We start from the raw sequence: 13,830 nt of genomic DNA, 5'->3' as shown, positions 1-13,830 counted from the left end.
TAAAGTCTTGTTGAATTTGCTTGCCTACAATAATGTTCACATATACAATCAAACATAGTGTATGTGTGAACAATAATGTGAAGTCTGAAGAAGCTATATACTACTAACTAACTAATGTAAGACTCAATTTCTTTGCTATTATTTTTGTATCTTTATTATTTCACAGGTGGGATTCATAGGATTAGACAGGGAAACAAAATATAAAGTTGTCCATAAATACAGAGATTTACAGTTTGACACTACCTCATCCACATTTTGTTGATGATTATGGCTCTCTGACCCCAGCACCTGCATCAGCCCTTTAACCATTATAAATGAAACACATCATTGCTGTATGACTTATGTTGAATGGGATAAGCAAGAATGAGCTGCATACCCTTTATGCAATATGCACATATCTAAAAAGTACCACTAAGTACAGATGTACATCAAATCAAATCAAATCAATTTATTTTTGTAAGGCCCAAAATCACAACAACAGTTGCCTCTGAGGGCCACAGGGAGAAATGAATCAACAATGTCTGTGGTGGCGATGAAGTCAGACAATGTCTGTGGTGGTACATTATGATATTGTGTTGCCAAATAAAACAATTCTGCTGTACTATAATTATTCACTACAATATGTGCCAATACCCATAAATTATATGTGGTCACTATGGAGATGGGACCACCGCCAAAGCTTAGTGAATTAAAAATGTTTTCCAGTCTAATAAGGTGACCATGACTCTCAAGTCCCAATGAAGGCAGTAAAGGTTATGTAAGCCTGCAGTCTGCTGTGGAGACTTTTAGGTTTCCTCACTCCACTGAACTGGGGAAAGGCGCGGGCAGAGCATGACGCAGTGCCTCCTCTGTCTGATCCTCACTCTCGCGCTCCGTCTATATTTAATGCTCTGAGAATCTATTTATCTACTTCACAGCCAGCTGTAGTATTTGGGAGCACTGTCTCGGAGGAGCGGAGCATGCAAGGCCTTGGCTTTTCGTGACGAGAGGTGATTGTTCAGACACAGCCCTGTTTATCCTCCGAAAGAAGCACTGTCGGCGACTCTGGCTCAGAAGGACTTTTTAAGCACATCACTGTGTTTGTATGCAGTAGGTTTGTAATTAATTAGCAATAAATATTTTATAAATGCATTAACTAAATCATTTTGCAATTGTATGTATAACAATCAGTTCAGTATTTGGTTATACATCCGGTACAGTATATGGTAATGTCATATTTTACCTTATAACAAAACAGCAAGCTAGATATGCATTTTCTCCAATTTATTTCTTACTCTGTTCACAACATTTTGAAGAAAAGTCTGTACTTTGGTGCATCTGACCTGTGCAGCACTGTGCCTCCTCCTACACAGATTAAAGTTCTGTGGACGCTTTCCACTGAGCGTTTTGTAAGAGTCAGGAGTTTAATACCCACATGGATTGATGGGAAATGACAGGAGCAGTGGGAGGCTGGAGACCACAGCTAAGAACACAGGGGAAAGGTGCTTATCACTGTAAGTATGCAAACAGTCAAATCTTACACCCACAAAGTCATCGCTACAGTTTTAATCAGCTTTAGTCAAGTGTGGGCGACATTTGGATCCAGTACAACTCAGTTTTGTACAGAAATCCTCTGTGCTCCAATACCAAAATAACTGTCCACATTCAGATTCACAAACACATAAGCTACAAGATATTGGATATTCAGTTCCTGTAAGTCATTTAGTGTGGCTTAAAGCAGAAAAAGCCGTTTTCTTTAGGCAAAGATAAAACAAACCTTTTCCCAAACTCCTAGCTCCCCTAGACGGCTATTCGGTATACGGCTATGATTAGGGTCATTCATTATTCATTATTCATTCATTCATCCTTAAATAAGTGCTAATTATGCGTACAAACTTTTAGTGGTAAAAACTATCTGAAAACCTTACAAAAAGACTTAAGTAATTTGAATCTTCTATCAAAACTGAAGATGATCCATTTTGACTGCTTTGACCAGCAGGACACCCCTCATAGTTCACTCTTGATGCACTCTGAGTTACAGGTCTGTTCAATTATACATGGATTTAGACTGTCCTGCTCCTCTGCTCATGGAGCAATGCCACTATGTTCTAAGAAACAACTAGTCACTTTAATTATAATTCCTCAATTGATGCTGCTATACTCACTTCATCTACAATTTTTCAGTTTTCCACCACCCACCTCACAACCCACAGGGTTACATAATACAGCACCCTACTTAAGCCATTTTACACCTATAATACATATATAGACAGTCTCACAAACAAACAAAATGGTGAGAATCCCACTTCCTACATTTGCCAATACTCTGAAATATCTTAACATTGTACACTTTCTACATTATGCACTTTTAATGGGAAAAAAGTAATTATCTGTGCTTTTCTACTCCCCAAATCTCAAAACGAGTTAAACTGGGGTCAAATTAATTTTCCTTGTACCATATTACACAGCTTCAAATGTCCATCCTACACCGTAAAATAGATTTCTACTGGTCCAGAATTTTAGCAACAAAATAGGGCTCAAAGCTACAAATTACATATCTATACAGTTTAAGACACAAGCTTATAAGAACAATAGCTTAACATTTTGCTTTTACATGTCTGAACAATATGCAACTTTCTTTTGAATAAAACAGCAATATACAATTAAACACTATCTCAATAAATCTTCATCTGAAGTTCCAGTGTGGCGGACTTTTCTGAGTCCCTAGAAATACGTATATAACGCCATATCATAAACTAATGAAATATGTTGTTTACTGTCTCATGTGACGTCTATATTTCCAGACAGTTATGAATTGTTGCAGATTTTAATAACTTTCCTGTCAATCTCACGTATACTGCCAGTGCAGCAGCAGCACCACCACCACTATAGGACATCACACATGTGGCCAATACATTTTGAATGAAGATTTTATGCAACGTTTATCAAAATAGGCGATATCATAGGCTATATGATATGGTAACTTGTATAGCACAAAGGTAAATAGTCTGTTTTTTCTACATTTAAATAGGACTGGACGATATGACAATAAAAACAAATCCTGATCTGAAATTATATGCTATTTTGCTGGTATTGTTATAGAGCACACACTCTTCCTATTGGCCAGCCTGCCTCTTGCTCTGAGTGAGTGACAGCTAGATAGAACCACTCACAGTTAAGTGTCCTGCAAGAAGCACATAGTTGTAGAAGTTGTAGTTCATCCTACAGTTTTCTTCAAGGACATAAATCATGACAAAATCTAAAACATAAAATTTTGATCCGCGACGCCTCATTCAAAACAGAATCAAAATACAGTTTATTGGAATTACTTTGCATAATTAACCGAGCAGACCAGCAAGTGCAGAAAATAGTTGAATATTATAGGCTACGCAATTTGCATATATTGAACAGAGTCATTCTAAGACCTGTCCTTGCATCTCTGTGACAATAAGTCGATCCTCAGCTGACACAAACATCATGGTCAAAAACAAACTGCAAATTTAAAGATTGTGTCACTTTTCTGGGGAAGGGCAGTCACCTGCTTGTCTCCACACAGATATGTAATATTTTTGCCTAATAGTCTTCATTGGTCCAATTTACAGGTCAGATCTGTAGAGTGTATGTTTTCCTCCCAATCAAACACCTCTAAATGCTGGATAGAAAAAGTGAATGCCACACTGCACCATCATGAAACAAACTAACAAGGGCTCAAGTTTAATGTAACTGACCTCGATCTTGTGTCCTATGTTTAGAGAGTACAATCCACTGTTATATTCAATACCCATTTGGCCAACTGAGCTGGTCTTGTTTTACTTTCTTCACTGCTAACGTTTGTTTGCACGTTTACAAGAGCAAATAAGCCCACAATCCAGTGAAAATGTGTATGTGTTGCCCTCTGGTGGTGATGTTCTAATATTACCAGAAAAAAGTAGCATGTCTAGAACTTTAGAAGCATCACACTTTAGGCTATATAAATGCAATATAGTTGAACTTTTTACTGTAGACAACCTTTATACAATATGCTGTGTTCACGTGACATGACAACAGTAATATTTGAGCTAAAATGAATAGTGTTAAAATGCAGATTTTGTGAATTTACCTTTTAGATATGTCATGGCAAAGTCATTTGAGGTTATGGCATCATCAAATTCAAAAACGTGAGTGAAATAAATTAAAGCAAACAGGGAAGAGACATAGATTAGACATGATTAAACATGAACTCAATCACTTTACTTGCTCTATTTTCTCAATTTCCTTTTGTTTCTCCAGTGAATGGCACTGCTATTGACAATTAGTAAATAAGACTGGCCATGGCTATGAAGATGTGGCGGATATTGAAGACATAATTTAGAAGAGACAAGAATAAGAACAATTTTAAATACAATTATATTACTATGTCGACATTGAATTCCACCTAAAAGAACATGATACACGCAATAAAACATTTTTTCCCAATTATGTGCAATCTGAATGAGTTAAAGTAATGCTATTTTGTAGTTGCATTCCATTATTTTATTTACAAAACAAAGACTAACAATGATGCCATGAATCTGGTGTGCAGTGATGCAAACATGATGTTGATGATGCACAACATCCTCATTGAATTCATTACAGATCATTACAGGCTTTTGCAATGTTTTCAGTGACTGGACGTGAACAGTGTACATTTTTAAAACGCTCCAGATTCATTAAAGAAATAGTTTGAAAATTTAAATATTAGAGTCAGAAAACCATACATTTTGCCTTTTTTACTTTTTAAACTATGGTAAATTGTGCCATATTGTTCTGAGTGCAATTACCTTTATTCTAATTGAGTGGAAGAGTTTCTGTTCACAAAGGCAGACATTCAGAAAGGTAAAGGGAAATTAAAAAATCAGATTACCGTACATGTCTTGCTAATTTCCGCACAGTAGAGTTGAAAAACAGGGCAGACACCATAAGGAGGGGTTGTTATTCACTCTCAGCACAAATGACCTGACCTGACCTGGAACACATTTAATACCATCTACCTTCTCACTGCTCCATAGGCCCAGGAGTCTATTACTTTAGATACTTATCACTATCTTCTCCACCTTGTATATTGTCATCAAATTGCAGAACGAGAAGAAATAAACACATATAATTTAATTTCTGTATGGCAAAATGCATCGGTAGATAGATCATTTGTATTTGGATTCCAAAGATTTCGTTAATATGTCACAGTTACAGGATTCAAAGTAACCGGTCTCAATCTTGCTTATCATTTACTGAGTTTTTGTGCAGAAGGATTGTCTAAAGAACATTTACTGGAAACATGCTTCTCTGCCTGCAGCAAAACTACTTGGTCATCTATCTAGTCTACTCAGATTCTAAAACAGACACTTGGTCTTGGTTTAAGCCCATTTAAGTCCTGAATGTAGACTTGGTTTGGTCCTGTTCTAAACCTTCTTTAGTACTAATCAAGCCCTATTTTGAGGTGTGTGAACACACACATTGAGATACATTTATTGACATAATTTACAATTGAAGGCCAGAAATAATATTTTCATTTTGAAGGGTAAGCAAAAAAAATTGAATGGAGTACTTATGAGAAAGCACAAAATATAAATTGTCAAAAATTAGACTGAGAAAGAAATACAAATCAATCAATTCCAACCAGGCTTATATTCTTTTCAGGTCCAAGGTAAAGACGAAACCTGCCAATCGCTTCTATGCAAACCAATAATAAATTAACCTAGTAATCGTCTTGTCAGAGTATGCCGGATTCTGGATGAAACTTTAATTATGTGTTTGAACAAAAAAAAAAGTAGCTGAGTGCACAACTCTTGTTAAAACACTATTTACCACACTAAAGAGTCCAAAGTCCAGTGCTAAACAGCTACAAGCTCAGGCACTGTTACTGTTAGTTACAGACTTACAGCTTCCGAAGAGTGCACACGCTTTTTTTGCTCGCTCCGCTTGCTATCGCTGCTTTCCTTATTTATTTTGCTTTTTAATCAGTTTTTGTCTTCCAAACATTTTTGCTTTAGACTTTTTCAAGTAAACCAAGGATTTTAAGAACATTTTTCCAGTTTTAACGACATATCTGACGCCAGCGACATGTCCGGGAGAAGAAGGGAGAAAGACTGTGAACGCTGTCGGAAATATCAACAAGAAATTAATGAGCTGAAAACACGGATATTTGTTTTGGAATCTGAAAAAGTTCTTCACGATACCATTCCTGTGTCAACCGACGGTAAGAAGAGCACACTTTTTACAAGAAAAACTGCTACTTTCAACCTAAACCGCAGTGACTCTGTGTCGTTTCCAAAACTGTCTAAAAACCAGAAAGACCAGGCTGTTTCTTGGAACAAACTTGGAGCAAAGCCTAAACGATACAAAGATAACGTGAAGTCACCTAAAATACAGCTCACCAACAGATTTTTACCATTTTCAGAGATGGAATTAAATGAAAAAAGGAAAGATGACGTGGCCAAAATACAGCGAGGAGGATCTGTGCCAGGAGCCAAGGTCACGGAGATTGTTTTAGTTGGGGACGGCGCAATAAGTCACGTGACGCATGAAAAGATAAACACACATTCTCTTCCAAGCGCCACTGTTTCTGAGATAACGTCACTCCTTCCAAATATTATGGCTAAGCATGGAGGAGCTAAACAGCTGATTGTGCACGTGGGTGCAGTGGACATGCGGCGGGAACAGACTGAAGTTTTGAAAAAAGACTTCTTGAAGTTATTCGACGTGCTTGATAAAATGGAAATCAAAACATTCATAAGTGGACCTCTTCCAAACATCGACAGGAGGATAAACAAGTTTAGCCGGCTTCTTCAGCTGAACACATGGCTGTCCAAAGAGTGTTCCCCGAGAGGACTACACTATATTGAGAACTTCTATCTATTCTGGAAACGAGAGGACCTGTTTAAGAGAAATGGCCCCCACCTATGCAGAGGTGGAGTGAGGGTGCTGACAGAGAACCTGCTCCACGCTCTGAGGCATTGGACTGGGCCTGGACAGGGTCCTGAGCAGATAGTTAGAGAAGAGAGGAATGAGAGAAGAATTCCTGCTCCATCAGCCAGAGACCGAGCCAATGTTTCAACATCAAAAGCACCACAACCTCAGCCTCCACCAAAGGATTCATCAGCAGCTGCTCCACCACCTCCAGCAAAGGATTCAGCTCCAGCTGCTCCACATTCACCTCCACCGCCTCCAGCAAAGGAACAATCTTCAAAGGCCTTGGACCCATCTGTGACAAGCCCAACAACATCCCTGTCATCGCCCCTGCCTTCACACCAGCCCTGGGTTCCCCCTGCAACATCTACTCCCACTAAAGATTCATCATTCTCCTTCTCATCTCCACTCTCACCCATGGGCCTTCCCAGCCATTTTGAAAGTCTGATCAAATCAGGCATTAAGATGGCTCCACTCACGCCCAAGATAGCAAGGGCTATGCCGACTACACCAACAAAAGCCCCACCACCCATCCCCCCTCGCCTCTCACCTGGTCCCAAACTCTCCTTGGCTACAAAAGCCCCACCACCCATCCAACCTCGCCTTTCACCTGGTATCTCCCATAGCTAGGATGCACTGGGTCTCAGCGTTTCCGGGACTTATTGTCACATTAAAAATCAAACCAACCCGGGGCCCTATGTAAAAAGAGCCCCCCCTAGTGCTATTTCTGTAGCCACATCATCACACAGATGGAAAAACAAAATGCGAATTCATATTCCCTGTGAAAAGATAAAGCCCAGTCTCACTGAAACTAGTCTGAAACTTGCTGTGCTAAATGTCAGATCCTTATGTAACAAATCTCTCTTAATTAATAATTTTATTTCTTCTTATAATCTTGATTTTATGTTTTTAACTGAAACATGGCTTGACAAAAACACAGGAAATGTAGTTCTGATAGAATCTGCTCCACCCAACTTTAAGTTTGAATCTGAAACACGAGAAAACAAAAAAGGGGGTGGAGTCTGTGCTGTCTTTAGAGATGAAATAATTACCCGCAGGTTGTCTTTTGGGGTGTTTTCATCATTTGAGTATGTATCCTTTAAAATGGAGCTAAAACGGTCTCCATCCATTCTCTTCATTGTTTTATACAAGCCTCCCCAGCACTGCCAAAGTTTTATTGATGATTTTACTGAGATGCTTTCAGTCATATGCACAGACTTTGATGGTTTGGTCATTACAGGTGATTTCAATGTGCATGTTGATAATATTTGTGACAGAAACGCTAAAGAGCTTGATGCTGTCCTTGAAACCTTCAGTCTTACTCAGCATGTGAGAGGCCCCACCCACAGCAAAGGACACACTCTAGATCTCATAATTACAAAGGGGGTAAATATTTCAAATGTTAATGTGATCATGTTGCTCTGTCTGATCATTTCTGTGTCTTCTTTGACCTGTCTGTTTCTCCCAAACCTCCGGTTGGTCCTGCAGTTGTTCAGAGGAGACACATAAGTGATGGCACAGGTGCACTGTTTATGGAAATGATAAACTTTGAAAATGTCTCATGTTCTAATGTAAATGATTTGTTGAACTCTGTTACATCTAGTGTTTTGAATGTTCTGGACACCATCGTCCCTATAAAGGCTAAAATGGTTAAAAATAAGCAGAAGGCGCCGTGGAGAAATGATGATTCGGTCAGGGCATAGAAAAGGGAGTGCCGCAGGGCCGAACGGAAATGGCGCAAGTCAAAGCTCCAGGTTCAAAAAGAGATTTACAAAGAAAAGCTGAACATGTACAACCTAATCTTATGTAGAACTAGGGAAAGATATTTTTCTGAAATAATTGGAAGCTGCAGTAACAACTCGCGTGTCCTGTTTGCCACAGTAAACAGATTAACAAACCCTCCAGCTCAGCTGCCGTTAGAACTCATTTCCACATCCAAGTGTAATGAGTTTGCATTATTCTTTAATGACAAAGTTCAGGGCATTAAAAATGCTATAAATCCCACAATGCAAAAAAATACCCTAAAACCACCAAGACACTTAGAGCTAACGCACTTTGCACCAGTAACTGACAAAACTGTCCATGAGATCATCACCAGTCTGAGTTCATCTACATGCTGCCTTGATGTGTTACCCACCAAATTTCTAAAGTCTGTGCTGAACAGTTTGTTAGCACCACTCACTCACATAGTTAACATGTCGCTTCAATCTGGAACATTCCCAATGTCTTTGAAAACTGCGGTCATAAAGCCTCTCCTAAAGAAGAGCAGTCTTGATGCCGCAGTACTGAGTCATTACCGGCCCATCTCTAATCTGCCATTTTTGGGCAAAGTCCTTGAAAAGGTTGTTTACCAACAGCTCACAGATTTCCTCTTAATAAACAACTCATTTGATGTTTTTCAGTCAGGTTTTAGACCTCATCACAGCACTGAGACTGCTCTTGTCAAGGTGACAAATGACATCCGCCTGAACACTGACACGGGCAAAGCCTCAGTCTTAATTCTGTTAGATCTGAGTGCTGCTTTTGACACTGTCGATCATGGGATCCTCTTACAGAGACTAGAGGACTGGGTGGGCATCACTGGCACTGCCCTAAACTGGTTAAGGTCCTATCTGGAAGACAGGAAGTACTTTGTTGAAATTGGTAGCTGTGACCACATGACCCTGACCTGTGGAGTGCCCCAAGGGTCAGTCCTGGGTCCCCTTCTGTTCAACCTCTACATGCTGCCGTTAGGTCAGTTGATACGCAGTGAAAATGTGTCCTATCACAATTATGCAGACGACACTCAGATCTATGTTTCACTATCGGCAGGTGACTATGGACCAGTAGATTCATTCTGTCACTGCATCCAACAGATCAGTTTGTGGATGCAAAACAACTTTCTCCAGCTGAACTCAGACAAGACTGAAATAATCGTTTTTGGCCCACAGAAACAAAGAGAAAGTGTTAGCGGTCACCTCCAGAGTCTCGCTCTAAAACCTACAAACCAAATTAGAAATCTGGGGGTAATAATGGACTCAGACTTGAACTTTAACAGTCACATCAAATCAATAACATCAGCAGCTTTTTACCATCTAAAAAACATTGCCAAAATCAAAAATATAGTGTCAAAACCAGATTTAGAGAGACTTATCCACGCGTTTGTCTCCAGTAGATTAGACTACTGTAACGGCCTGCTCACTGGTCTCTCCAAACGAGCTGTAAAACAGCTGCAGTACATCCAGAACGCTGCTGCTCGGGTCCTGACTAGAACCAGGAAGTATGATCACATTAGTCCTGTTCTCAGGTCTCTGCACTGGCTCCCTGTGGCTCAGAGAATAGACTTTAAAGCAGCTCTGCTTGTGTACAAGTCTCTCCATGGCCTAGCACCAAAGTACATCTTGGATATGTTAGTGCCATATGAACCATCTCGGACTCTGAGGACCTCAGGGACCGGCCTCCTGCTGGTGCCAGAGTCAGGACTAAACATGGACCGGCCTCCTGCTGGTGCCAGAGTCAGGACTAAACATGGAGAATCTGCGTTTCAGTTTTATGCAGCTAAAATCTGGAACAGTCTTCCTGAAGATGTGAGACAGGCTTCTACTCTGACAATGTTCAAATCTAAGCTAAAAACAGTTTTGTTTAGCTGCGCATATGACTGAAGGGATTTTTTCTTTGCACTCTTCTCTTTTGTTTGTGATTTTATTAGTTTAGAAAATCAGTTGGATTGATAATTTTTAATTTAGTTAATTTTATTGTAGTTAATTTTTATCGTTGCACTCTTCTCTTTTGTTTGTGATTTTATTAGTTTAGAAAATCAGTTGGATTGATAATTTTTAATTTAGTTAATTTTATTATATTTCTGTAATTTCTTTGTGATTTGAATGCATTTTTCCTGCTGTGTGAAGCACTTTGAATTGCCTTGTGTATGAAATGTGCTCTACAAATAAACTTGCCTTGCCTTGCCTTGCCTTAGTTTGCTCTTTATTGTTTGAATGGTGCAAAATACTTGACCCGTTGGTTAAGGGTTTGTGCACAGAAATATCTGACAGGTGCAGCTTCTTCTGAGACGGTCTCCTACAGTGGAGCAGTTCCCTGTACGCCTTGTGGAAGTCCCTGTTAAAGGCTGGGTACAGGATGGGGTTCAACGCTGAGTTGAAGTAGCCCAGCCAGAGTACTACAGAGTGGAAGGTGTTAGGAATGATGGCGCTGCCTTTCATGCCCATAAAGGTGAAGTAAGTGAAATATGGAAACCAGCAGATGATAAAGGCCCCAAGAACAGCAGCAAGAGTCACTGTAGCTTTGTGCTCTTTGGAAATAGCTGCAGTGGAGGCCGTGCGTGCAAACAATGGAGTGGCTGCTCGAATACGACGCACCTGTAACAAAAACAAACATAAACACCAAATGTATTGCTAAATGTATTTATGTAAATGAGTAACTAAGTTATAATAATCAATTGTGTCACTGATATCAAGCATCATTCATAAAAAAACGAACCTGTTCTCGAGCCACTCTGAATATACACAGATACATCCCAGTCATGAGCAGCAGGGGCAGATAAAATGTTCCGGTAGAATATATAATCACATAGTTGTTGTTCCATTCGTACAGGCAGTATCGGCCCTCCTGGTGCTCGCCTCCTATGGCCCAGTCCCAGTGCTGGACATCGTAGTGTGCTGTGTTCCAGCCCATGTGGACAGGAAGGAAGGCCGCAGCCAGTGAACAGGTCCATATTGCCACAATGGCCACTATCACTCTGACCGTGGTCACTCTGCGGGAGTAGCTGAGAGGGGCGGAGATAGCCAGGTACCGGTCCACACTGATAGCCATAAGAGTTAGAATAGAAGACGTACACAGCATGACATCCACAGAGATGTACAGATTACACAGAACACCCCCTAGAGACCATCGCCCCCTGCGCAGCTCCACGCTGGCAGAAAGAGGCAGCACCAGCACGCCCAGGAGGAGGTCTGTAATCGCTAGAGACACCACAAAGCAGTTACTGATCCGCCACAGTCGCCGGCTCAGCCCAACGGCCAAACACACCAGCACGTTGCCTGTGATGGTGATGATGATGTGGAATATGAGGGCCAGCCACAGCAGTATTGTGGCAATAATACTGGGTCCCATGCTCAGAGTCGCTCCACACTTGAGATGAAAGTTTATAAAAAGCAGGTGGACAGTCCTGGACCATGGAACATCTAACTATTATCCTTTTTGTTAGGATCCTTCTCTGTCAGAGAGCACTGCATTTGGACACTCAGCTGAGTTTATGCCTGTAAACAGAAAATACAATAATTAATTTAATCTTAAAGTCATTTTTCTGCCAAATAAACCGCAGTCTGTGATGCATTGTGCAGTTATAAAACCCATTTTGACCTGGATGTGGTTTCCCTTGAGAAGCTTTTGACCCTCATACTCTATGAGTATGAGTACAGTTTTACAATATGACCTTTACAATATGACTGAGGCTGTGCAACTCAATCCTTGGTGAGGAAAGAATTTATAGGTAACACGGCTTATGTCAACAGGACATGTCCTTTATTAAAGTTAACAGTGACCGGACTGGACAAGAGACTCAAAACAACATAATAATATTACATTTAACAATAGTATCTGTAGCTAATCGTAAAAAAGTTCTAATTTCATACAAGGTAGACAGAATATAGATATATTGTTTCACATTTAGAAGTCTTTGATAGATAGGACAATCTTGATGTTTTAAAAATGCATGAACATAATACACACATCCTTCCTAACCATGTAAATATACTGATCTAATCCAAACACAAGTGAGCCATAACATCTCAAGCATCATTTTTAATCATATTTTATAATATACATAGTAATAAACTAACTTCACCATGTGTGTGTGTGTGTGTGTGTGTGTGTGCATGTGTGTGTGTGCATGTGTGTGTTGTGTGTGTGTGTGTGTGTGTGTGTGTGTGTGTGTGCGTGTGTGTGTGTGTCTGTATGTGTGTGTGTGTGTGTGCATGTGTGTGTGTGTGTGTGTGTGTGTGTGCGTGTGTGTGTGTGTCTGTATGTGTGTGTGTGTGTGTGTGTGCATGTGTTGTGTGTGTGTGTTGTGTGTGTGCATGTGTGTGTGTTGTGTGTGTGTGTGTGTGTGTGTTCACCCTCCTGTGTGATAAGGATGGACGTATCAGTATAAAGCATGGTTATGTTGGATCAAAGTTAGCACAGGTTCATGTGATACTACGATTACACTCAGGTAACAAGACATAGCAAGTACTTTCAGCTTTATAGCAAGGAACATTTTAGAATCCATCAACTAAAATGTTCAGGATGTATAGATGCAGTGTAATATCTATTTTAATTTATCCATTTTAGTTTGCACTCCTGTAACATACGGTAGCGCAGTCAGTAAATATTATAAACTGAACTGTATTATAAGATAATAATTCTTCACCACACGTCACTAGAGATAGTTTATAGTGACGCTGGGTTTTCACTGTGGATGGAGCTTTCTGAGCCTGCATCACTTAGAGACATAGACATTTCAATAATCCTCCCTAAAGGTCTGCGCGGATAAAACACAACTTAATTTCATTGTGCCATCACAGCGTCTCGTGAAACACAATATGCTGGCTAACATTATGCATAATTTATTGTCCTGTATCTCCTGAAAATGATTTCATCCTTGATGTGTTTATACTGTTTTGCCCTGTAATATGAAAAGGTGCAATTAATAATAATTTTGCTATTCAAATAATCTAGCAATTATTGTTTTGATAAATCAATTATCTTATTATTGTAGGAAATATATATATATATATATATATATATATATATTTATTTTTTTTAATTACATTTGTCCTTGATAAAGCTTAAGTAATGCAGCTTGAGGACATATTGATTAAGTCATTTGCATCTGAAACACTAAATGTACATGTTTCCTGTGTCAGTTTGATGTAATCCTTGCTTTGTTTG

General features: G+C 39.6%; 1 protein-coding gene across 1 annotated transcript; it reads right to left on the bottom strand.

Moving 5' to 3' along the window:
* Nucleotides 1-795: 795 nt before the first annotated feature.
* On the bottom strand, nucleotides 796-12,154 carry hrh2b (histamine receptor H2b). Its single transcript, XM_072445445.1, has 4 exons — nucleotides 11,380-12,154; nucleotides 10,849-11,258; nucleotides 1,411-1,462; nucleotides 796-876 (listed from the first exon to the last, which is right to left on the bottom strand). Exons 1-4 carry the CDS (start codon nucleotides 12,010-12,012, stop codon nucleotides 796-798), a joined length of 1,176 nt encoding a protein of 391 aa, XP_072301546.1. The 5' UTR covers nucleotides 12,013-12,154.
* Between the last annotated feature and the right edge of the window lie 1,676 nt (nucleotides 12,155-13,830).

The sequence above is a fragment of the Eucyclogobius newberryi genome, unplaced genomic scaffold (assembly GCF_026437365.1).
Source record: "Eucyclogobius newberryi isolate DKJ021-1_F unplaced genomic scaffold, fEucNew1.0.hap1 SCAF_15, whole genome shotgun sequence".
Taxonomy (NCBI): domain Eukaryota; kingdom Metazoa; phylum Chordata; class Actinopteri; order Gobiiformes; family Gobiidae; genus Eucyclogobius; species Eucyclogobius newberryi.
This window is presented reverse-complemented; position numbering and strand designations above follow the sequence as displayed.